The 23,274-nt window shown below is 53.0% G+C and overlaps 5 protein-coding genes across 5 annotated transcripts; 3 read left to right on the top strand and 2 right to left on the bottom strand.

Annotated features, from left to right (window-relative positions):
- Positions 1-505: 505 nt before the first annotated feature.
- On the top strand, positions 506-2,170 carry J4E88_003379 (uncharacterized protein; the record flags this gene model as incomplete). The annotated part of the gene is made up of 1 exon (XM_049397032.1): positions 506-2,170. The coding sequence occupies one exon, from the start codon at positions 506-508 to the stop codon at positions 2,168-2,170; it is 1,665 nt and encodes a 554-aa protein (XP_049257374.1).
- A 167-nt stretch (positions 2,171-2,337) lies between these two features.
- On the bottom strand, positions 2,338-5,191 carry J4E88_003378 (uncharacterized protein; the record flags this gene model as incomplete). The annotated part of the gene is made up of 2 exons (XM_049397031.1): positions 2,338-3,396; positions 3,446-5,191. The coding sequence occupies 2 exons, from the start codon at positions 5,189-5,191 to the stop codon at positions 2,338-2,340; spliced, it is 2,805 nt and encodes a 934-aa protein (XP_049257373.1).
- Positions 5,192-9,782: 4,591 nt separating this feature from the next.
- Positions 9,783-11,085, bottom strand: J4E88_003377 (uncharacterized protein; the record flags this gene model as incomplete). Its single annotated transcript, XM_049397030.1, has 4 exons — positions 9,783-10,227; positions 10,283-10,751; positions 10,835-10,878; positions 10,934-11,085. The coding sequence occupies 4 exons, from the start codon at positions 11,083-11,085 to the stop codon at positions 9,783-9,785; spliced, it is 1,110 nt and encodes a 369-aa protein (XP_049257372.1).
- Positions 11,086-12,617: 1,532 nt separating this feature from the next.
- Positions 12,618-14,544, top strand: J4E88_003376 (uncharacterized protein; the record flags this gene model as incomplete). The annotated part of the gene is made up of 2 exons (XM_049397029.1): positions 12,618-12,863; positions 12,937-14,544. The coding sequence occupies 2 exons, from the start codon at positions 12,618-12,620 to the stop codon at positions 14,542-14,544; spliced, it is 1,854 nt and encodes a 617-aa protein (XP_049257371.1).
- A 6,324-nt stretch (positions 14,545-20,868) lies between these two features.
- On the top strand, positions 20,869-22,132 carry J4E88_003375 (uncharacterized protein; the record flags this gene model as incomplete). Its single annotated transcript, XM_049397028.1, has 4 exons — positions 20,869-21,082; positions 21,133-21,227; positions 21,279-21,460; positions 21,508-22,132. 4 exons carry the CDS (start codon positions 20,869-20,871, stop codon positions 22,130-22,132), a joined length of 1,116 nt encoding a protein of 371 aa, XP_049257370.1.
- Between the last annotated feature and the right edge of the window lie 1,142 nt (positions 22,133-23,274).

Below are 23,274 nucleotides of genomic sequence, written 5' to 3'. Positions count from 1 at the left end.
ACTTGGAGCTTGAGCACGAAGCCTGGAAGACTCAAAAGAATGCCATTTGTAATTTCTTAGTCAAGAAGATTTTCGTGTTCTTCGGGTTTCTCACGCCACGGGTACTCAGCCCGCTTTTTCCCATTCATCGGTCTTCTCAGCTTTATCGTGTGATTGCAAAGGCCACTCGCTCCGCATGGCTAGAAGAGGTCTTGTCGCATCCGCATGCTCATTTGGTAGCGAGATACATGTTCTAGTTGCATGTATTGCGATGACTGTGAGTGGCTCGTCATCCAAGGGTCCTCACTGATGCGTACCGTGGTCGCTTCTAGTTTCTAGTCATACTCGCTCTGCGAACCACGTCTCTCTGCATCTATGTGACTCACAATCTGATGTTGCCCACATCACTTTATTTTATTCTGAGAGGTAGCAACATCGCCGTAAACCTAAACTTGAATATTATCTGACACTACAACACCACAGATTTGCATACTTACCTAACACTATCCGCCATCGAAACTTTGTCATGGCCCACCAGCGAGAGCACAAGATGCCCAAATTGAAGAAGAAACAGAAACGGGGGCTTCAGGCGCGAGAAGCGTTGTTCAGTTTTGAAATAGAACAAGAAGAGGAGATGTTGGAGATAGAGCATTACGACTCATCAAGCGACTCAGAATCATCAGAAACTGATGTTGATGCGCCCATGGACGTCCTAAACCTTGCTAGGTTTGCGTCACCAGCTACCACCGAGACGAAAATGTGGTTATCTTTGACTGCCTATATCCAACTCAACAAGTTACTAGGGGCAGCAAAGAGAGCGAGCGATCATCATTTCGATACATGGTCAAGCCCAAAGACCTTGGAAAGGACGTCTGAAATGGCACAGGACGAATGGGAGAAAGCAATCGAGCACCAATATCAAACCTGGCACAACGACATCACCAACAAGCTCAGCGCTGAGATCGATGCGCATTCCTTCTCCATCCGGCAATGGCAGATAACCGAGGAACATGGAAACATGCCAAAGTCAGAAACACTGCCTTTGATAGTGCAGGCTGAGACAACTACCGCCAACCTCAGAAAGCTACTGGTCATACTGCGGGACTTCAAGAACCAGATGAAAGGAGAATACATTGATGCGCATCAGCATGCCGACGCCACCGATATGGCGTATATCAACTCCATGATCCAGCGCTTCACTAAGCCCTACCAGTCACCGCAGGTCCATCAGTCATGGTACAAAGGCCCCGACGGACGCGACCTCGACGCGCCCCAGAGGTTTGACGAAGATGCCAGTGACTACTATGGCGGCAGCACCTTCACTGAAAATATCCGCTTATGGCTTCACGTCTGGTGCCCTATCGCGTGGCAACGCACAGGTGTACACCCGTGGCCACATGACACCGGGGCTATCCACCTAGTGCACTACAACACGGGTGACCATGCTTGTGACTACCTTTTTGGCAAAACAGACAGTACACGCGGCCACTTGATGGACCCATCAAACGGCCTCTTGCTTTACCGTGATTTCAAGGGTATGCTCAACAGAGCTCAGATCATCATTGTTCCTGCCCGTGTGGGCGATACCGACCCCGAGACCGGCAAAACAGTACAAGAAACGGATAAGGAACCGTATAAGATACGAGTGCTGGACCCAAAGGTGAGAAATGGGGATGGCGACTTGAGATACCGAACTCGGCCTGTTGCCCATACACAGCTCGACGGAAGGATTCTAGAGTTTGCAAACGACAACCGACCGAAGAAGATGTACCTATGGTATCGCGCCGTCTTGAACATCGCGGTGCGACATAGACTCCAGGCACCCGGCTGGGAGGAAGACATAGAAGCCCTAGGAAAGAACTCATGGTGCGCGCCTGGTGAATCACTCCGGCGATCCACTATGCACGCGATACTGAAGCGCGTTGGCTTCATCGATGACCCTGGGGCCATTTTCGCGCTAGGACCCACGTTGAAGGGTCCCTCCGATGAAAGTACAAACGATAGACTCATCGCCGATCGAGTGGCCATGGTACTGGATACAACGCATACGAACTGGCTTAAATCCCGTTGTAGCGCTTTCGCGAGTATGCATGCAGGGAAAGAGGTGGAGATTGATTGGGAAGACGAGGCGCAGGAGCAACACCATAAATTTGCGTCGCGCAAGTTGTGTTTAGAAGCGGGTTTTGTGTGAGAAGACATTGAGGAACTGTGGTATGCTAAATAGCTTTATTTTCAATTGAACGAGTACTGCTTCAAACTCTTGCCAAATTGCGTATAAAACGGGGTATAACTTCTAAAAGCTGCCAACAAACACAAACTCCGATACGATAATGCCATCAGCTTCCAATCACCACATCCCTACGTCGCACCCCCAACAGCAATCTTCTTCTTCTGCGCCCTCATCTCCCTAACCGTGCCCTCCTTCCCCAACCCCCTCCCCACCTCCACAACAATCATCCTAACAAAATCCTTACTAAGCCAATAACTACTATGCGCGCCCAGCATAGTCAGATACTGTATCTCCAGCGGCCCACCACCATACTTCATGTAGTAATCAATCTGACCATTATCGTTAAGCAGATACGCTCTCTTCTCCGCAATCTCCTCGCGCGTGAAATTGTGCGTTTCGAGCTCGACGTTGCTGGGTAGACGGATAGTGGTGGGTCTGTCGTTTGCGGCGTTGTTGGCGGAGGAGGTGGACGAGCGGAAGGGGTTAAGCGAGGCGAAATAGGATGTCGAGGCTGAGGGGATGGTGGTTTGTTTGAGCATTGAGGCGTAGACGACGTCGACGGTGGGGTTGATGCGGCATGCGACCGGGTCGTAGGGGTTGATGATGTTGTAGATGTTGTCGACGGCTAGGCAGCCATATGTGCCTTGCTCGCCTGCGATGCCGGGGGCGGCGTAGGAGTCGGCGCCAGGTTTCTCTTTGTCGCGACGAGGGAGTAGGTTTGCATTTTTCATGAGGAGAAAGAGGCCGACGGGGCTGCCGCAGACGAAGAGGTCGGTTGTGTTGAAGATGAATTGGTCTTGGGGTAGGTCGGCTTTGGGGAAGGATGGGTCGGTGAATTGCGGATCGACGTAGGTCGGTTGTTGGCTTAAGATGTCTATGGCCATTACTGAACCGAGCGAATGGGCGATCAGATGTACTCGCCCGTACTCTGCGAACCCAGGGTTGTTCTGGCACCACAGGCGGTAGATGCGGTTCGCCTCTGTTATGCAAGCTGATATCATCTTGGGGTTGTGCATCGGCGAGAGGTAGTATGGGATGTCGAGCATGACATCGCTAACGATACCACGTACGGACGGCAGCGTGTCGGGTGTGATGTCTTTGAGTGTGTATTTGTTCGCAGATGGGTCTTCAAGCTCGGGAGCCTCGGTGTTATCGACGTCGAGGGATACGCGGTGTCGCCAATTGACCTGCCCTGTGTTAGTATATTGATCGAGAGTCACTGCAACGATGACTTACTGGCAGACACATGACGCCTCCCATATCTTTTCGCAGGTGCCGCTTGACATCCGGAGTCCCAAGCTCGACGTTCATCTCTCTTCGAAAGGCGTTCATTGCATGCGTGAAGTGAAACGTCTCCATTCGTTCTGACAGCTTTTGCCCAATACCATGTATGACCAACACCAGGTCTGACACCTTCGGTCGTTCAGACTGCGCGAGGTCGGGGTCCGACTTCTGCCTTCGATACTGGGGCGCACCACCTTGCGATGACGAGACGCCTTCCCGTGCTGCCTGTGCTTTTGGTGTGTTCTTATTCGGATGTAGCTTGTCCCAGACGGCCTGGTCGAAACCGCGCACTACGTGGACCCCGATCGCTCTGCCCTTGCGGATGTAGTTCGCCAATGGTCGTCGTCCGTAGTAGTCCGATGGCTGGAGTGCTGGCTTGAGGATGTAAGCTTCCTTATCATTAGAGTAAATCACACCCGCTTTCAGGTACAGGCGCTTCCTTCCGTCGGCACCGTACTCGAGATCTCCCGCTGCTTTGTGATCTGGTCCCTCTGGACCTGTGGAGATGTCGATCAAGTCGCAGGCATTCTCCACAGTTTCTTTGCGCTCTTTCTCTGGGTCATCATCTTCTTCGGGTAGAGTGCTTTGAACGAGACCTGCTGTTTGCATCATCTGTTGCGAAGTCGATGGCCTGCTCTCTGCTCTCTTCGGCCGTTCGGGCCAGAGGTGGTGTAGTATCTTCATCTCGCCAAACGCACCGACTTCAACAGCGCTGTTGAGCTCGTCCGTCCACGTCTGCGTCCAGGGTCTCAGTTCGATGTATCCGGCTTCGAGCATGTTGGCGACTTCCACCTCGACAGGCATCATGCTGTCCTTGTAGAACCACGTTCCTCGTACTATCTGGGCGACGTCGCTAAGCGGTGACCAGTATATAGGCTCCATTCGTATTGACTCTGTGTCCATGACTACGTGATGCAGTCTTGAGACTCCCACGGGCACCTTCGCGGATGGCCCCGGTTTCGGCTTGGAGGATCTTCGCGCAGGCGCCTTGTCTTTGGCCGTCGATAGAGCGGGTTCCATGTCGTCATCCCATTTGTAGCTGTCCACTTCATGTATAGTCGGCCGATGTCCTCCCTCCATAGGCGCAGGCTTCCACGACTTGGCGAGATTGCCTCTCGACGGGGCTCGGATGAACGGGGTACCGGTTGTCGCAGGCTCGAGGGGCGATATTGGGCCGGGATCGTAGGCCTTCAGCGAGCCAGACATGGATTGGCCGTAGCTGCCACCACCCGAGCCGGGTGTCTTCTTGTCCACCAGCTCGGCAGACCTCGAGTACTGCCCTCTGCTCGATGACCGCCCAGACGGTATATCTCGTCCCTGGATCGAGCCTTCCTCGCTCGAAGCACTAGCGCCTCTCTTCCTCTTCAGGCGCTCCACCGCCGGGTTGGTCGGCGTACCGCGTCCCGTCGCATCTTTCTCGCCAAACTCTTCGGTGTGCTTCAGGATCTTCTTCCGCAGCTCCAGCCACGACTCCTGGATGGCTTCATTATCGTATTCGGAGAAGGGCCGCGGTGGCACTCTCTTCGCAGTCGAGGAGCCCGTTGGTGGCGGCGGAAGCGGAGATAGCGGGTCGTCTATAGCGAGAGGCGACGTGTAGAAGTAGCGGACGGGGATCGTGGGCGGGGCTTCGGTGTTGTGCAGGACCTCGCGAACGTACTGGTTCGCGCGAGACGATAGTGTGGGCTCGTTGCCTGCCATGACGTCTGGCGTGGTTTGGTGTGGGCGTGAGCTGCAACTTTCAAGAGAAGCAGTCGTGGAAGAATCGCATCATATCATGGTGCGAGCGCGTATTCCGTCCCTCACGTGTTGGTGTGAAGAAGACAGCTGGCGTGGACGCGGTGGCAGCCTGAGGACGGTTGTTGTTCCTTGTTGTTCTAGGGCGGTATATTTCCGATCAGCATTCGGAGCACTGACGCAACCGCCGCGCTAAAACCGACGCGTGCCTCGACATGTGAACAGCCCTCCGTCAGCCGCCTCACCCACCAAACCTATACACAGAACATCCGCGTTTGCGCGAAATTGCGCCGAACCATCCGAAGTGGCATGTGCTCTAAGTTGTGCACGCAAAGTCTATACCGTTATTTCACAATGCCAACGATTCATAGTCATCGACCTGCACCACACATCGTGACCTTACCTGACATTGGACATGGCACCCCATAAGTATTTTCGAGCAAACATTCTCACCAACTCTCTAAGCAAACTACTACATTCACAGCAGTCTGATACAGGATTCACACTAGACCACCACCATGTCAATAACCACCACCATGACCATATCATCAAGAAAGGTACGCAACCAGCGCGACACGCTGTGCGTGTATACCCCCAAATCTCTACCATCTCCTCAACCCTTCATAAGCACCTTCGTGGATTCACCAAGAAAGCTGGGCAACACGCTGTGCGTGTCCACTCCTAAGCCACTACCATCTCCCCATCCCTCAGTAAGCGCCTTCGACGAACCACCAAGAAAGCTGGGCACGAATGCTCCAAAACCACCACCACCACCATCTCCCGGGCCTCTCGTAGGCGTCCTCGACGAGCTCACCGAATACTACGACAGCGAAATTGCTGCGTGGGAAGCCAAGTGTAATGAACAGAAAGCCTGGCTGGACCACGCTTCCGAACTCATCGCCGAGTACGAAGAAGAAAGGATTGCTGGGATGGAGCATATCGGCTTCCTGACCAAGTGTCTGTACGCGAACGAAAAAGTCCTGACGCAGTGTTTGTACGCCATGACGCTAATAGTAACGGTACTGCTGGTTCGCTGAAACTAACAAGTAGAGGAAATGACCGAAAGGAAAAGATGTCTAAAGCCACCCCTACTGTTACAGTCAGGTAAAGCCTCAAGCTGAGAAGAGCTAAAACAGTGGAAAGCGACCTTGACAGTTGGTAGGTGAATGCCTATACCGCGCTACCGGAGACGACGCGCTTGCTCTCTCTGGCACCGCCAAACGAGATAAGCATTGCGAAACCGCGCATACAGCAGAGGAACATCTCAGCCACCGAGTTTTGGGTAAGCTGAGATCAAAACAGGCTCGTGACCAGCTCGGAGATGCGTATATCGCGTGCTTCGATACTGCAGCTGTAGAGGAGTTGAGGTGATTGAGGAGAAGGAAAAGGTCTTGAGTGAAAGAAATACAGTCTAGTTGTACACGGGCAGGCCCATGTATCTAACACTCTGGAGACTGAATTAAAGGCTGCGCCCGAGGAAAGTAAGAGGGTGTCGTCAAAGTCGTATAAAACATAACATGACATGCATTCAGGCCAAGGGAATGAATGTGACTCTGTTCATGATGATGTAAATTATGGGTATCTTTTTACTCAAAAACGTACTTTTGCCCCCAACGCCCAACAACATAAAAAACATTTCACCTTCGATTCTGACTCCGCCATCCCAGCCCCGCCGCCCCCCTCGCAGCCAACCACTCACCCTCCGCCTTCCCCCCACGTCTCCCAAGCAACGCCCCAACATCAACCTCCAACTCCGTCCACAGCGCCTGCTCCACCTGCACCCTAAACTCCTTATCTTGACCATGACTCCCCAGCAACACGATTTTCCCCGGCGGCACACCCAACCCACTCACAGCATGAACAACAGCTTCCTGCAGCTTCGCCCAGAACTTTGCGCGGGGGGCGTCGTAGACGGGGAGACTCCACCAGCCGAGATCGTTGCGCGCGACGTAGTTGATCATGCGGGAGTGGGGGGTTGGTGGGTTGGTTTGAGTGGGGGAGCAGCTAGTTTCGTGCATGCTTGCGCTGAAGGAACTGGAGTCGAAGGCCAGGACGAGGATGTGTTGGTGTTGATGTGCAAGGGTCGCAGAGGCGCATGAAGCGTGTTCTAATCCAGCGTGTGTGGCGTATGCTTCCGAGTATATGCTCGGGGTATCCTCTGATAGAGCGAGACCAGCTGATAGTAAAGCGTTTTCAAAGTCCTTCTCATGGGATCCGTAGAAAGGGAATGTGACGGCCGATGTGATATTTGTGATTGGGTGTCCGAGTTCATGTTCGAGGGTTGCGTGGACTTGTGAGAGGAATTCTGTGAGGATTCTGCTGTCGTTTGGAGAATTTGATGAAGTGTGTGGTGTCATCCACCGCGACATTAGGTCTATGTATTCGGCGTCTCCGGGGATTTGGGCCAGGTCGATTGTTGTGCCGTTTGGGTATCGCGCAGCTGCTACTGCTTGTGAGGTTGTGAAATGGACGCCGATGCTGGGAGGCGCATCGAGTCCTTCTGCGCTAGTGTGTTTGTCGAGGGGTTCTTCGACAATGGGTATTTGGTGGTGGTATCGTACAGCTCGTGCACTAGCCAAAGGCACAAGCAGAAGAAGAGCGAAGAGTTTCATTTTGAAGTCGTGAGATGAAGATTGTTACAAAGAAAGAAGAGAGCGTAAGGAACCGACTACAATAAAGAGCGGACCCGAGTATTCGTAGGATCAGGTGCAGAAAGAAAGGATGGCACGGCGTGAAAGAGCGACGGTGGTGAGTAAGGGAGTAGTGGGTGAAGAAGCGGCAACGGCAACGGCGGTACGCTCGTCGTCCCCTCACTCCATCAACGGGGCGACTCCCGACGCCTTATAGGAGTCGTCCAAAGACATCCGATCGTACCGTCAAGGCAAAGAGGATCCGAGGTTCTGGTCAGGGACTTGTGGATCCGCCCACTGTTCCGTGGGCACTAGGGGTATACGAGCTAGCCCGGCGTGCGATCGGTCCAACCTAATGGCTTCAAAGAACCCCTCTCCGGGTCCCATGCAGGACAAAAAACGCATTCCTGGGTCTCGGTGACCGTGTCTTGAACCCTCCGTTGGCACTCAACATCTCGGAAAGCGAGCAAACGTGGGCGCGTAAACAGCTGTTGTGAAGCTGTTGGAAGCGCGCTGTGGCCCAGGTGTCAGTCGGCAAGGGACCGAAAATAGAAACTCGCCCAGACCCGGCACGCTCGGCACTACTAGAAGCTTGTCCTACCCCTCTCTCGTACTTTTCGCTCCTAGCTATGGCAGAACAAGACTCGGGCGAGCCTTGGCACATGTATTGATTGCTCATATCTTCTCCGCAAACGGTTCGAGGTCGAGTCAACTACCTGCCGTCTCATCGCGTGCGCGATTGCGATACGAAGGGGCGCTAGAGGACCCTGACATGCGCGTGATACTCGCGTTATACGGAGCAAATACGCTGCATCAAGATTTCTGTATAACATTAGGTGCAGGTATCGTGTGTCTAGGTGCCTCTTATAGGTAAAACAGAGTCGCGTGGTAAGGCCCAACCTCCGTTTGGGCACGTATAGGAAAACTTCTTCACGACTATCGATAGGCGTCCTGCCGTTGCTGCCACCATTGTGTGGCGCATGTTAAACCCGACAGCGGGACGCGTTCCGTTAGCTGCTCTCACGCGTCGTTCAAAGCAGAAGGTACAAAGGAGCTCATTCCGTCTGAGCCGTACTGACTATTGGAAACGCAAAAAGGATGCGATCGGTAAACTTCATGCAATGTGCGGAGTACATATTTCAACTTTGACACGCCCTGAGCAAATGTTCACGTTAGCCTAGCACTACACAGAGTGCTCATCTCGAGACGTTCGTGGCTGGAGAGCTCTCTTCTTCGAGTAGTAGTACTAGCTTTAGAAAGGCACATCAGCAAACCACATCAACATTTCTTCCTCAAGATCCTCGCAAGCGAAGAAACCCAATGAAAAAAAAAGAGTCGCGCCAGCCAGAAGTAGTGCAAGATACTGGCGGCACCGTAACCTCGAGGTATGAGCGAGCTCAGGGACCTTGTGGTCGAACTTTCAAAAATAAGAGTAATGGATGAACCGCCAGTAGCGGAATCATAGCTATTACACTATGAAGAACAGATACTACACTTTTGATCTAAGCCAGATTGGCAAAGAGAGCTGGTGAGCGGATGAGGGACGGGGGATGGGGGGGTTTATATAGGCGATGAGGATGGGCCGTGCGGCGTTAGGCGGGCGCACGTGAGACTGCTGCCTGGCCGAGGGGTTGCACGGCCGCGCACGTGTTGCGCTGTTGCCTACATCTCGAAGATCACGGCTGAGCGTGTCGCTTGCTTGTTGCCGTCTTTGCTGGCAAAAGAAAAAAAGGCGTGACCGCGAGTCTGGATGGAATCTCTCATGTATATTCGACGGGAAAGCAACCGACAGCGACGCACCTCAAAGCTACCACGATCATTCTGCATCTCGAAGTAACATCAATTATCAGCCCGAACCAGGGCTAGGCTCCATTCTGAGTCAAACGCTCATTCTCTTCTTCGTCGACAAGGTGGCTAGGTAGAGATCAATCTCTACCTAGATAGTTCGATACATCGTTCATGCTTGGCACGTTGTTGCCACTCTTCTCACTACCGGCATAGCCATGCATACCCCGGTGCGCCCCACTGTCCACACGCCCAATCATCATGTCTGCCACCCCATCCTCTATCAGAGTAACTGGGTACTCGTCATTCTCATCTTCAATCTGGTTTCTCAGCTTAGATCCCGTGCCAATGGTTGCAGGATGGCTCGCTTCGTCCAGCGGGTTGACTCTATTAGAAGTCCAGAGACGGGCAGGCGATATCAGTCTGAGTAGCGGGCGCAGGGTCATGATGCAGCAATTGATGATAGCTACAGCAGGCTCGGCGACGGACCAGAACACCGCATCGGTCATTACGTAGGGGAGGTTGAGGACGTTGGCCGAGACACGAAGGAGGACGACGATACGGATGAGAGTGATGGCTGTGACACTACGATGTGGGTTAGCTGACATCGACCTGGGAAACAGCTCCAAGAGGTACGCACAAGAGACCTATACCAAAGATCGCTATCAATCCAAACTTTGCAGCACGAGTCATTTGTAGTTTTCGAATGAACGGTATAGGCAGCAACATAATCATCAGATCTGAGAGCATGTTGAAAATACCCATCGTAACGAATGCCACGTTGGAGTTTGCGCAGTGCGTTGGAGACAGGATGGGGTCCCAGCTCGCCTTGAAAGGCGTGCACAAGAGGAAAACTTGGAGCGTACCACCCAACCAGAACAAAGGGATTATGCCCATGCATATCCAGACCCATATACGGTGTTCGCGTAGCGAGAATAGGCGTAGGTAGAATAAGAGGCAGGATAGCTTGATGGTGGAGATTGCGGCGAAGTACACAGCTTGGAAGGCTAGGAGCACCTTGACTAGGAAGATGCTGTTCGCAATGGGTATCTCAATGACGTGGTAACCCATTCCGTAATTTGCATCTGTGATCTGTATTCCGAGCAGGCCTACGTGGTTGGTCAGTGTCGCGCTTTAACTGTATGTCACCGCATCGCATGATGGTCGCGCCAAGGCTACGGCTTGTACTTACCGAAAGTGAAGATCAGTGAGCCCACCGCGGCGAAATCATCCCACCTGGAGCCTTGTTAGATCATGTAGCTCTGGGGTAAGCATTCTAGTCTTCACATACCATACCTTGGTCCTGCAGATTCGTCTCACAACGAACCGCAGCGCAACGAGCGTGGTAGCAAGACCGACGAGGAAGAAGTTCGCAGCCAAGTGTCTCGTGACAAGGTCAGAATGAAAGATATTCGTCTTCGTCAATGGATCAAAGAGTATCATGTTAGCGAGCTGATCTGGTGTTCTGGATAGCCTTGGAAAGGTATGGGAAAGTATATGATGGCATTTGAGGACTGATTACTGTTAGATACGGTGGATCTCTTCTTGCCCCCGCATGCATTCAATGACCCGACAGATTAAATCGTGTGGTTGGAAAACGCCATGGCGTTGACTCGAACCAGTCGTAATGCTGCGAGCGTAATGCGATTCGTTATTCAACCCCAAGGGGCTTTGCGCAAGGCAGAGAATCTGTTGCTGCGCAGTTTGTGCAACACATTGCCTGGCTAATGTCGATAAATTCCTCTACGATACTGGATGCTCGATAAGATTCGATAAGCAAGTGAAATTTTCCGAAAGACTGGAGACGAATCGCCATTAAGCTACGATATCGATTGCCGGGTATATATGCCTAGGTTGAGTCAGCTCGGGCTTGTATGGGCTGTGGCTTGGACTGTTATTCTTTAGAGGACCTATCTGCAATTAGCATGTTAGTTGACAGCCCCATTCAGCTGACAATCTCATCTCAGCTGACAGTATCAAGTTTGCCTACTCCACGGTTTCATGACGTCCCTTTCCTTGCGCAGCGTTCGGTTTGGCGAACTGCACGATTGAGAGTAATAGAATGTATAACTTATAGGAAGTTGTGTTACCAAAGGCCATCGCCCTTGCGCAAAGCACTGTTATTGAAAGGGATGCAAAGGGTGCGTTGCGGCATTGGCGGAGGACCATGCCCCGCAGTCACGTGCGCGTCGCGTACGCAAGCGATCACATTCGTTGGATCTTGCGTGCAATGTTGAAGCTTCCTCGATTGAAGTGTTGGGTCTTTGTTGTGCGGATGTAAAATTGCATTGTGTTGACAGAATGAATAGAGTGCGCCTTTAACTCAGACTGCTGTGTAGTACTGGTTCGGGCTGGTTATTAAGATTGGAACTTGGTACACAGTATGATTGCGATGGCTTTGATGTTGTTCGCTGGAGTCTAGTGCGTCACCACAGGTAGACGCAACGGTGCCTGCCTGGAGGTGGGATGAAAAGCGAGCCGCTTGTTATTGCGTCGCCTAACCACGACAATTTTGGCAACTGAATCACTTCTTCTTCCAGAGTGTGGCTAGAGACGTTTTGAGGCTGCAGTGGAGCGCGGGCGGGACCGGGTGCTGAGCCTGCAAAGCTTTCCGGCTCCGCGCCCTCACATGGAGGGATACTAGCCGCGTCTTTCGCGCTCTGTCTGCTATTATCAAGCAAGCAGGTGGATATTTCGCGAGTTCGCGACAAGATAGGCGCTCGGCATACCGTTGTGGACCCGCATACCCCGGCCCGCAGCCTTAGTGCCTCCCAATCATCGCTTGCCGTCTGCCGAGGGAGTAGCCGCCCGTTGCGTGTTGAGACCACGATGAGTCCAGATTAAAGGTCTTTCTCTATTGAGAAGGTCGTTGGTCCTATGGCGGGACAGTCGCTTAAGCTTTCGCTTTGTACTGCGATGGTCGCACTGCGTCTCCCTTGTGCCACCATAAGCACACAGATTTACCAATCGACAGCATGCACATCGGTTGCGTTACATCTATCGATGCGCTTTCCACGAGAGCGCCCGACTTCATCGTCATTGGCGGCGGTATCGGCGGGTTGGTGGTTGCCAATCGTCTGAGCGAGGATGCGGACAAGAGCGTGCTACTGATCGAAGCTGGGGCCAACCGACAAGGAGACCCCAAGATCGACACTGTTGGTATGCTATCAACGCTTTATGGAGACTCTTACTATGATTGGGACTTCATGTCTGAGCCTCAGGTGAGTCCAGCGGCACGATGCCATGTTGCCGTTAAAGAGAACATCGAACCCAACTGACAATCGGGCTTATTAGACACACGTCAACGGTCGCCAGATCCCGCATCCCCGAGGAAAGGTTCTCGGTGGATCTTCAGCCATCAACTTTGGCGCAATCGTGTATCCATCAAAGGCTAACTTTGAAGCCTGGAAAGCACTCGGCAATGATGGTTGGGACGCTGCTGGCATCGCGCCATACTTTCGCAAGTTCAGTCGCTTCACACCACCGAGTGCGGAAACGAAAGAACTCCTCAACATAGACTACATTAATGAGGAGTTGCATGGAAAGGACGGTCCTGTTCCAGTGACGATTCCGGACGTGTATGGACCGTTCCAGGCGTCGTGGGCCAAGACCCTGGACAAGATGGGTTGGTGCAACACGGATGATCCTATTGAAGGCGAGAAGTTGGGTACATTCGCGTGCGGATTGTCTATCGATGCTGAGACGAAGACTCGCGGCTATGCAGCGTCAGCATACTACACCCCGGAAGTTGCGAAGAGACCAAATCTCGAGGTCTTGACGGAGGCGTTCGTCGAAAAGATACTGACGAAGGGCTCTGACAGTGCTGTAGAGGCAACGGGTGTGAGTGTGTGGACAAAAGATGGATCGAACCATGAGATCGTAGCGAAGAAAGAGGTCATCCTTTCTGCGGGAGCCATTCAATCACCGCAAATCCTTGAGCTTTCCGGAATAGGCCAAAAAGAGCTTCTTGGCAAGCATGGTATACCGGTAGTCCTCGATAGCCCTGGCGTGGGTGAGAATCTCCAAGATCATGCCATCTCCGCTCCTTCTTTCGAGATCGCCGACGACCAGTTCTCTGGAGACATCATGCGCGATCCGAATATCGTCCAGGCCGTACTCCAACAATACATGACCACCAAGACCGGCCCGCTCGTCGGTATCCCAATCAGCTTGACAATGCTTCCGCTCGTCGACTCCGATGGTCGCATCAGCCACGAAGAGATTGCCCAATTGACAAAGGAGTATATCAACGATAAGGAACTACCGCTCTGGAAGAAGAAGCAGTACGAGCAGCTCGAGAAGCAAATCCTAGGCCCCAAGGAAGCAGCAGGATACGCGATGATGCTGCCACTGCAGTTAAACATCTCTTCTGGTGCAACGCAGATGAACGCATTGCTTGCGCCGACTCACCCCAGCAACTTTATCACAATAATGGCAGTCAATAACCATCCCTTTTCGCGCGGCTTCTGCCACATCCGATCAGCAGATCCGAAAGAAAAGCCCATCCTAGACCCCCAATATCTTTCTCATCCGCTGGATTTAGAAATCCTCGCCCGGTATACGCAATACATCGAGACCATCGTCAAGACCGAGCCGTTTGCTTCTCTTCTCAAGCCAAGTGGAAGGTTGCCGGAGGGCAAAGAAGCTAAGGATTTGGATACGGCGAAGGAGATCGTCAAAGAGCGATTATTGAGCACATTTCATCCGACCGGTACATGTGCGATGATGCCGAGGGAACTGAATGGAGTCGTCGACAGCAGATTGAAGGTATACGGAACAAAGAACCTTAGGGTCGTCGACGCGTCGATCTTCCCGATGGAGACGTTGGGTAATATACAAGCGACGGTGTATGCGGTGGCGGAGAAGGCAGCCGACATCATCAAAGAGGACTGGAAGCTGTGATAGCGACATGCGAGTACATCCATATAGATCCAAGGAATCGAGATCAGCCTATTCTAGCACTATCATCACATGCCCACAACGCTCGGATGGCGTCTGAACGTTGTTAGGGGAAAGTCATACAGGCGATGTTCGGATTGACTTGCTCGACTTGTTTGTTTTCAGCTCTGCCTACCACGTCGACCAACCACGCTCAACCGCTTGCTGATACGGCTCGAGCGTGATGTTTTGCGTATCGCCGTTGGAAAGGTAATACATATCCTCGCCCGCATGCTGAGGGCCAACACCATATTCTTCACCCTTTTGAAATGCTCGTAGATCGACTCGATTTGGCGGAAGCACGCCATCAACCGCACATTCTTCCATTACTTCCTCGGCCAGTACATGAAGCTTTTCTTCAGGGAGAGGATCGAAGCTTATACTGCGTGCAGGCTGCTTGTCCGTGCTCCAGTTGGCTCCTTGGTAGCTGTAGAGACGCCCTTGTAGCCAATCGCAATTTTCGTATTGTATGTAACTCGGTACGAAGCCAGGTAGACTACCGCTGGGAATGATGGATGTCTCATAGTGTATGATCTGGCTCGAATAGTCGCCTCTGTGGCGTTTCTCCTCGAGATAGTGGGCGATGCAGGCTTTGTCGCATTCTTCAACCGTTACACCAGGCATGGGCAGGAAATGTAACTCCAGACGGTAGGGACATCCATAGGCAAAGTACGGGGTGTCTCGGATGAGAGCTTCGAGAAGTTCGACCGGCTGGACATTCCCTGGATTGACGTCTTGATGGGTGAAATAGACGTGGAAACTGTAGAGCGGTGGAAGTGGACATGTTTGTCTGCCTCTAAACACCATGAGCGCCTCTTTGCCAGCATGGTCGGTGAATGGAAGAACATGTATTTTGACGCGATATATGCGACCCATTTTTCCCAGGCCTCCGCTCATGGTCGCGCTGTTTTCGTCTCTCTTTAGGATCGAGCGGGTTGTTGCAGGCTCAGGAGACTGATTCACGAACGGGATTGGAAGGCGCGTTGGTGCCTAGTCGCGGAAACGCCAGCGCACGTGCAGGACCAAGGCTAGCCGAATTCATCAGCCAAAGGTAGCTAGAGGCATCTCAGGCTATGTCTGATCACGTCGCGGTTGTACGTGAGTGTGTTCAGGTGTGATGTGCGTGACCTTCCGCACTGTTCCAGTAGTTGTGCAGTTTGCCTGTGGAGAGGACACTTGTTGGTGGGCGGCTTTCGTCATGACTCCGCACGTACACGCAAGGGACTGCAAATACTGTATCGAGACATGGCTGATAGTGTCCCGTTCAGACTGCGCGACGCCAGCGGAGCGGTAGAGAGATAAACAGCGTAAATGATGGGGAACAGTACCCGTTTTCTGGTGTCATGATGGATGCGACGCGTCGACGCGAGTGAGGCCGGTGACGCGTGAGGTCTGTGCTTGCGGCCGGGCGGGCAAGCCGTGAAAATCCCGTTGGGCAGCATCACGTGTCAACTGGAGCCTTGGCTTTGGGGAACGCTCAACTTTTGGTTCACAGCAAAAGCTCGAATATTGTAGCAACACATATAAGCCAGCAGTAGCACGCCTTCGCATCTGCTCTCGGTTTATCGCGACTACCGCAGTCTTACTTCTCCCACGACTCCATCCTTACATTAATTCTTCGCACATCCAAGCCATGGCCGACGAAACAATGGCCGACGGTGAAAATCCCCTACTCATCGACGATATCAGTCAGGCTGACCCGAATAAATATCATCCGTCCGACGTTCTACTCTACAAGTGGTATACCGCCAAGCAAATAGCTGCCAGCCAAAACCGTTCAGCACTCCGTGCGTCAGCTGTTATGCGAGAGACCTCGGGTGAGGTACCACCCCGAGTGCCGTGGCCTCTTCCATTTCCTCGTCCGCGCGAGCAATTGGAGATTGGTGTCGAAGAGTGGAGAGAATCAATTCTGCGCATCATCGACCAGCGTATCGCACTCTACGACTCAAAGTCCTCCGGAAAGCGTTCCCCACTTGCGACCCCTCCGGCCACATCGGACAATAGGCATGGCCTCCCCCATCGCGCCTTAGGTATCAAGGAGCTGCTTGAGCAGATACTCCGATACGCCACGCCAAGCACACAGTACGCTGCATGGAACGTTTCGAAGGGTTGGAGAGATATGGTGAGATACATCCTGCAAACTCAATTCCGTATTCCATATCCGTGCGGACCTGTCGAGTATGGTGACGCTATTCAGCCTGACCTGAACTGGTTGCAACCATCCGACTCCAAGATCGCAAAGTTTCAGGAAATCGTGGATCAACTGTTGCAGAACTCATATTGCGGGTTGTTTCCGGACTCCTTCTTCACGGCACGGCTGTCGCATGCAGACAAGCTGCCACAGTCGACGTTCGATGAATTCGCCGCATTCTGTGAATGTGTTCTCCCAGTAGAGTCTACGGCAGCGCCTCTTTCTCGAGATGATGGACCTTGCTGGCAGGATCTAAGTCAATTCGAGGTAAACCCACACTTCACCGACCGGTTTGGGGATAGTCTGCAGCCAATGGATGGTGGCTACGCTCTTACTATAACGCCTCACCTACAGCGACATCTGAGATATCAGGCATTGATGCCAGAGTTGCACGAGCTCGTTCACACCATGTTCCTTACAAATCCCCCATGTAAGGGCTTGGGGATATACGCCTTTGGTCCAGAAGCGAGATTCAGAGACTTAGAACTACTTGAAAGAATCCACAACGTGGACGGTATTCGTATTGGAGATCTCTTGCTACGAATCCAGCAGCATCTCTCCGTGGCAATTGAGCGCTGGCGTTATAGAGCTCTCTCTATGCGCGAAGTCATTGCGGAAGAGTCGTGGATCAGTATGTCGTCTGACTCGGAGAAACTCTCAAAGTGGACTGAACCTGGCCTTCCGCAACTCCTGTTCTTTCTCGAGTCAGCGGATCATAATGAATTTGATCCAACGTTCGCACAAGCCCTTTTTCAAACTCGCGATTCCTGGATCGAGCGCGAGGCACAGTGGAAACGACCTATCTGAAGTCTACGTCACCTTTGGACTTGTCAATCTTCGTCTTGGTTTGAATGTACACTGTAGCGCAATGGGTTTAATCCGTTCCTCTCATGAGATGTAGGCACCGACAAGACGAGATGCGATGAATAAACCGATGCTGATGACGCGCCGAGTTCATCTTACATGATTTTGTAATGCCACACCTCTCCATAGCCTCAAAAAAAGAACCCCCAACATTATCCCTCCCACGCTCCCTTCCTTTTAGTGACAAGATTAGCCACACCCACATTAGTCCCGCTTAGTCGTACACCCACCAGCTTACCCATCACACTATGCAGTTTATGTTTCCCTCGTGGCAGCCTCAGCCTACGTGTCTTGTTTTCCTTTTCCGTTCGGCGTCCGCGCATCCGAACTCTTGGGGAAGGAAAAGAAAGGTGAGAACCCGGAGTCCGCCAACTCCAACTGAGTTGGCACGTCACTATGAGCGCGAGACGAGATTAGGACGGGGGGTTCAATTACCCGGCCGATCTGGTATCGGGTGCAGGATCGGGAAGGGGGTGGTAGATGGAAGTTTAGCATCGCCTTCGCACGGACGCTAGAGAGTGGAAGGGGTTGGTGATGAGGGAGTCGGAGTAAGTACCCGCACTGTCAAAATGAGTAATCAAATGCGCAAAAGCCACGATGGGTATCTTCCAAATAGAACACTCAGGAGATACTCGCTGGAGTTGTCTAGCTACCCCTTTGGACCCAGTGTACCATCGCGACTAATCAGTCGGCAGATCGAAATAACCGCTGCACTGACGATATGGAGATACTAGAAAGAACTTTAACACAGCTTCCAGGCAACCAGCACCGTGCTTCCAACCCGGAAGAACTACCGATGGGTGACGACGTGATGAACCGTGAGTGATCGCGGGTACCTGTGCAAAGCATGACGAACGCGATATCAGTGCTCGACTACCGATGTAGTCGCCATGGGACATCGCTGATGAGTGTGGCTTCGTGATCGTCGGCGACATGGGTTGACCAGGGGAGGCGAGATGGCCTGGGAAGAGTCGAGACGTTCATCGCATCGTATCGTGTAGTTATTCGCTGATATCCTGAAAGGATGTGACGAGTCAGCACACTGAAGGACGTGCAGACGCGCATACCCTTCCGCGTGGCACTTGCAAGGAAGAACCAGAGCATGTCGAGCCGATATAGTTGCCGCCGTCTTCGGGGAATTTCCTAGGTGCTGTATTAAGTTGTAGCTACTTCAGTACCAAGATTGCAGTGTGGATCGGACGCGATGGTCGTGACAATTATCGATCACCGTGGATATCATGACCACGCCTCTGGCCGTGATGCATTCCTGTGGACTTGTAACGTCCTTGTTGAGAGCGATAACCCATGCTGAGGACGTTCGTAGGCTTCAACGGTGTGATGCTAGGGCCAGTAGCTGGTCAATTGGAAGCCGTCCCGCAGTCGCATATCTAGCCGTTGGGACATGACTGGTTTTGTAATGCTCTGAATCAGTCCTGATATGGCGCAATCAAAACACACTTCCGAGGAGTCAACAACATGTTGAGCGACGAAAGGGGACATCGATCAGCTTGGACATGTCGTGGACGTCCAATCGTATGCTGTAGCCGGCACCAGACGGGAAAGGGAAGCTTTGTCACTTAGCCGCTGTGGTTAGCGGGTCTCTAATTCGAGGCCGTACCCCACAGCACTGGACCCACGCGGGTGCCGAGATAGGGACAGGAGCTGAGCCCGTGTTGTGGGAGTGGTTTTTGGTAGCCAATACTTGGGGAGCTGAAAAGTAAAACCGTTGCCAACGAGCGAGCACGGTGGCCTCTGTATACACGACGTCGTGTGCATGTCGGTAGATGAGATGCATGTGCATGCCTCCAGGGAGTGGAGCACAGCCGCGGAAGGATCATTAGTGTTTTGACGGTGGAAGTACGTAACGGCTGAGTATTCCCAAAGGCCAGGAATTGCTGGCGGGGAAGCGGCTTGGATAGAGTGATCTTTGCAAGGAAGAGGGGTGAAGTCTTCACAGGACCGGGATCAGGTTTCTTGAGTGCGGAAGTCAATCGAGGCCTCGTACATCCAACTCGAAGTTTCTGCGTGGCGCAATAGATGCCGTCTGAGGCGCCCGCATAGGCGTCCCTGGTCTTGATGGGTCTCGTAATGTGGATCGCGTGAGTCTCGAAACAACAGCCATGTGTACCTGAGGGTAGGCTGGATCGGGGATACCGCTTACTGTGGCTCCTCTGGTCAAAGACACAACGTGCTGACGACACACAGTGGGTAGGTGGTACCGAAGACGCGACGTCACCAAGACAACTAGACAGCGAGAAGACGTCGGCGAGTAGGTTAGGTGGAAAAAGACGGCGGGCGGAGTATTGCCAGCCACGAGAGAGCGGAGACAGCAACAGGCGCCGTCAATGTCCCGCATCCGCAGGGCATCGCGCAGAGCGAAGGCGGATCACACTTTGTGGTGATGCGGTGAGGTTATTCGTTGTTGAGATAGACCAGGCCGGGGGTGGCCCCTGCTGCTAGGCGGGCGATCCGAGAGCGCTTCGCCACGACGGGCGAAATCTCAACGCTGGACCCTTCGATCTCTGCTCACGACACGCGACAATCGCGCGATGGTGGGAAAAGCAGCATTGCGGCCTGCCAGAATGCGGTAGTCTAGAGGACGCCGCTGGTTTCCCAGAGTATCGGCTCATATACGGGCCTCCAAATCAGGTTGTCCTGCGGCAAAACGTCCAGACGCCGGATTCGGTACTACTGCTCAGCTACCCCGGCTCCGGGACAGCGATTGGCCATGCGTGGAATGCGACTCTACCCACTGATGAGCCGCAGCAACAACCTGCCTGAACCCAGTCACATTAACGCTCCACAGTCAGCTCCCGGCTACTGGTCACCTATCCACACTGGTCATTTGTACCAGCAAGTCACAGCGCGAGCTGAAGGGACTACCGACGTCGCTGGTACCTGGACCCCTGCGGGCGAAACCGACACCATTCCGTACCCGCAACGGAGCTCCCGTGGTGCACTGCCAATGGTGCTGCGCAGATGAGCTTTCTGTACTCCAGCATACCATGCTTCCCAACGATGGCCAAGCCCCACTGGAATTCGAGCCTTTGTGCACGGCTAGCTGGAGCATACGGGTGGAGATCTGGCTCGCCCTGAGTGAAGGTTATATTCCTGTCCATTCCCAGTCCCGTGCTCTTTGGACGCTGGTGACGCTCGTTCCTCAGTCTCATCCTACTATCGACTAACATCGATTAACAAACGTTCACGGCTTTCGAAACACATACGCCATCACCATGAGGTCTCCCCCGCCCGAGGTCCTTGCGACATGGCCCAAGCCGAACTACGTCGACCCCGTCACGAGGGGCTCAGGCCTGATGATTGTCGAGTTGACATTATTACCCATTGCTATGATTGTGGTCTTCCTTCGACTATGGGTACGGATAGCATGGCTCAAGAAGAGCTGGTATGACGACTACCTCATGATCGTGGCAATGGTCTTCAGTATTGGTACGGAACCCGAACTCGTCATGACACCCATCATCTAACTCTCTCCACAGGCACAACAGTAATCGTCATCATGGCATCCCAACTGTATGGTTGGGATCGCCACGTTTGGGACCTCAAGCCGCACGAGCTGATGGTCGGTAGACAGGTACGACAATGTGCAACCCGTGTCACCACACGCTGATATTGACGGCTTTAGGCTTCCATGGCAGGCCAAACACTATTCGTCCTGGCCTCTTCCACCGTCAAGATGTCCATCCTCATCTCGTATTTCCGCATCGCGCCAGAGAAGTCGCTCTTCCGCAAGCTCGTCTGGGCAACCTTTGCCCTCGTGTTCGCCGCCTTCGTCGTTTTCCTGGTCGCGCTCTGGGTACAATGCATGTAAGTACATCCACGCGATCAATCTAATCCAGTGCTGACAACCACAGCCCAATCTCCAGCTACTGGACACTGCAAGCCGACCACCGCGACTGCATCCCAGAAGGACCGCCACTGGTTGTGCAAAGTGTTCTCAATGTCGTGACCGACTTCATGATCTACGCGCTACCTATTCCCACGCTCTTCGGCCTCTCGTTGCCGACCACCCAACGAATCGGGCTCGTCATTCTCTTCTCCGTCGGCGGTGTCATCGTTGTTGCAAGCAGCTTCCGCGCCTACTGGGTCCACTACACACTCTTCGAAACATACGATGCCACATGGGAGGGATACCAGATCTGGGTCTGGACCGCGATTGAAACAAACGTCGGTGTCATCTGCGGCTGCATCCCAGCGCTCAAGCCTCTGCTCTTTCCGCACCGGGCAAGACAGCAAGGGTCCAAGTACGGCAACAACTCGCAAAACAGCAGGAGGAAGGAGAAGATCACGCCTGTCCTTGACCAAGTCGAGATGGACACGCGGAAGCTCACGGGCGACGATGAGACGCGGCCCGGGACCGCCATCACCCCGGTCCACTTCCGTGCGCCCTCGGAACGACCGATGAGTGGCGATACCGACGATACCGATAAGAGCCGGTTCGATATCGATATAGAGCAGCAAAAAAGCTTCATGTACTGATCGCGAGGCGCAGTACTTTTCACATTATTTAGTTTAATATGCGCATCCGTTCAGCGAGCGATGTTTCAGCTTTCTGTAGGCAGCAGACCCACAAAGAGCCTCTTCTCTTCAACTCACCTCACCACATCTCTTTCCTTTCTCTCTTCTCTTGTCAATACCCGTCGATACGACAGCTGGGCGGTTTCCTCCAATTTAGCGAGTTCAAGCTCTTAGAAGCAGCTCCTTCTTCTCGTCGCCTAAGAGGCGTCGAGCGAGATAGCGAATCATACGATCACTACACTCTCTTGGCTGTCGCTTCTTTTATGTTTGGCCTCTGATTCGTTCGGTCGCGACGTGTTCTCGCGACGCGCAACAACTATGCCGCAACTTCTTTTTTCGTCTCGCGAAGACTGCGCCACCGGTTGAAACTGAAGGTGTGCTCACTGTCGCATTGCTTTGCCCCAGTCGTGCCGAAGCGAAGCAGACTATTCAGAGGTCGTCGACTGCTTTATTTCGGGCAATTGAGATTTCACGGAAAGATACTGCCGAAGCGGTCATCATGCGGTGAGATCATTAAATCGGGGGCTGGTTCGTCATGCCGTGTGCATTGAACATCGTCGAAATGAACAGACAGGTTGGTGGTGTGGAAGAGTAGGTGCATGGTGCGACAGCAGAACTTTGCTTTTCCTCTATCCCAGCTGGACCCTGAGTTTGTTGCTTCAACCTCGCGAAAATTGGGCTGGCGGTCGGTCTGTGCAGCGAGCATGTCGTCATTCTGCCAACTTACCTCTGTTCTACGCAACCTTCCATCGCAGCTGCAATCTCCATCCAGTGGAGGCTTGAACATGTTTCCGCCCAGGGCTGGACGGTGAGCTGTCAGGCTCGCGGAAAGGCCAACGCAGCGATGTTCCGGCACGGGATGACGTCCACGCCGCAATGTATACGGGCATACGGCGCAGCGGACGTCAGATACCGAATCATGACCTTGTCGCAATGTCGCAATGCCGGAATTGGTGTCTCATACAACGAGCGCATTTGCGATATTGTCGGGCATAGGAGCTTTTTCAAGAGTCAGGAACCACTCCCGAGTATTTGGGCGGCTGGGCCTCAAACGGTGGCTTGGAGGCTAGCGACAGGGCTGAAGGCCAAACCTCGGCACCAAT

This window comes from Alternaria novae-zelandiae, assembly GCF_023758075.1.
Source record: "Alternaria novae-zelandiae strain BMP 2774 chromosome Unknown scaffold_5, whole genome shotgun sequence".
Taxonomy (NCBI): domain Eukaryota; kingdom Fungi; phylum Ascomycota; class Dothideomycetes; order Pleosporales; family Pleosporaceae; genus Alternaria; species Alternaria novae-zelandiae.
Note: the sequence above shows the minus strand (reverse complement) of the source record. Positions and strands in the feature narration are given on the sequence as shown.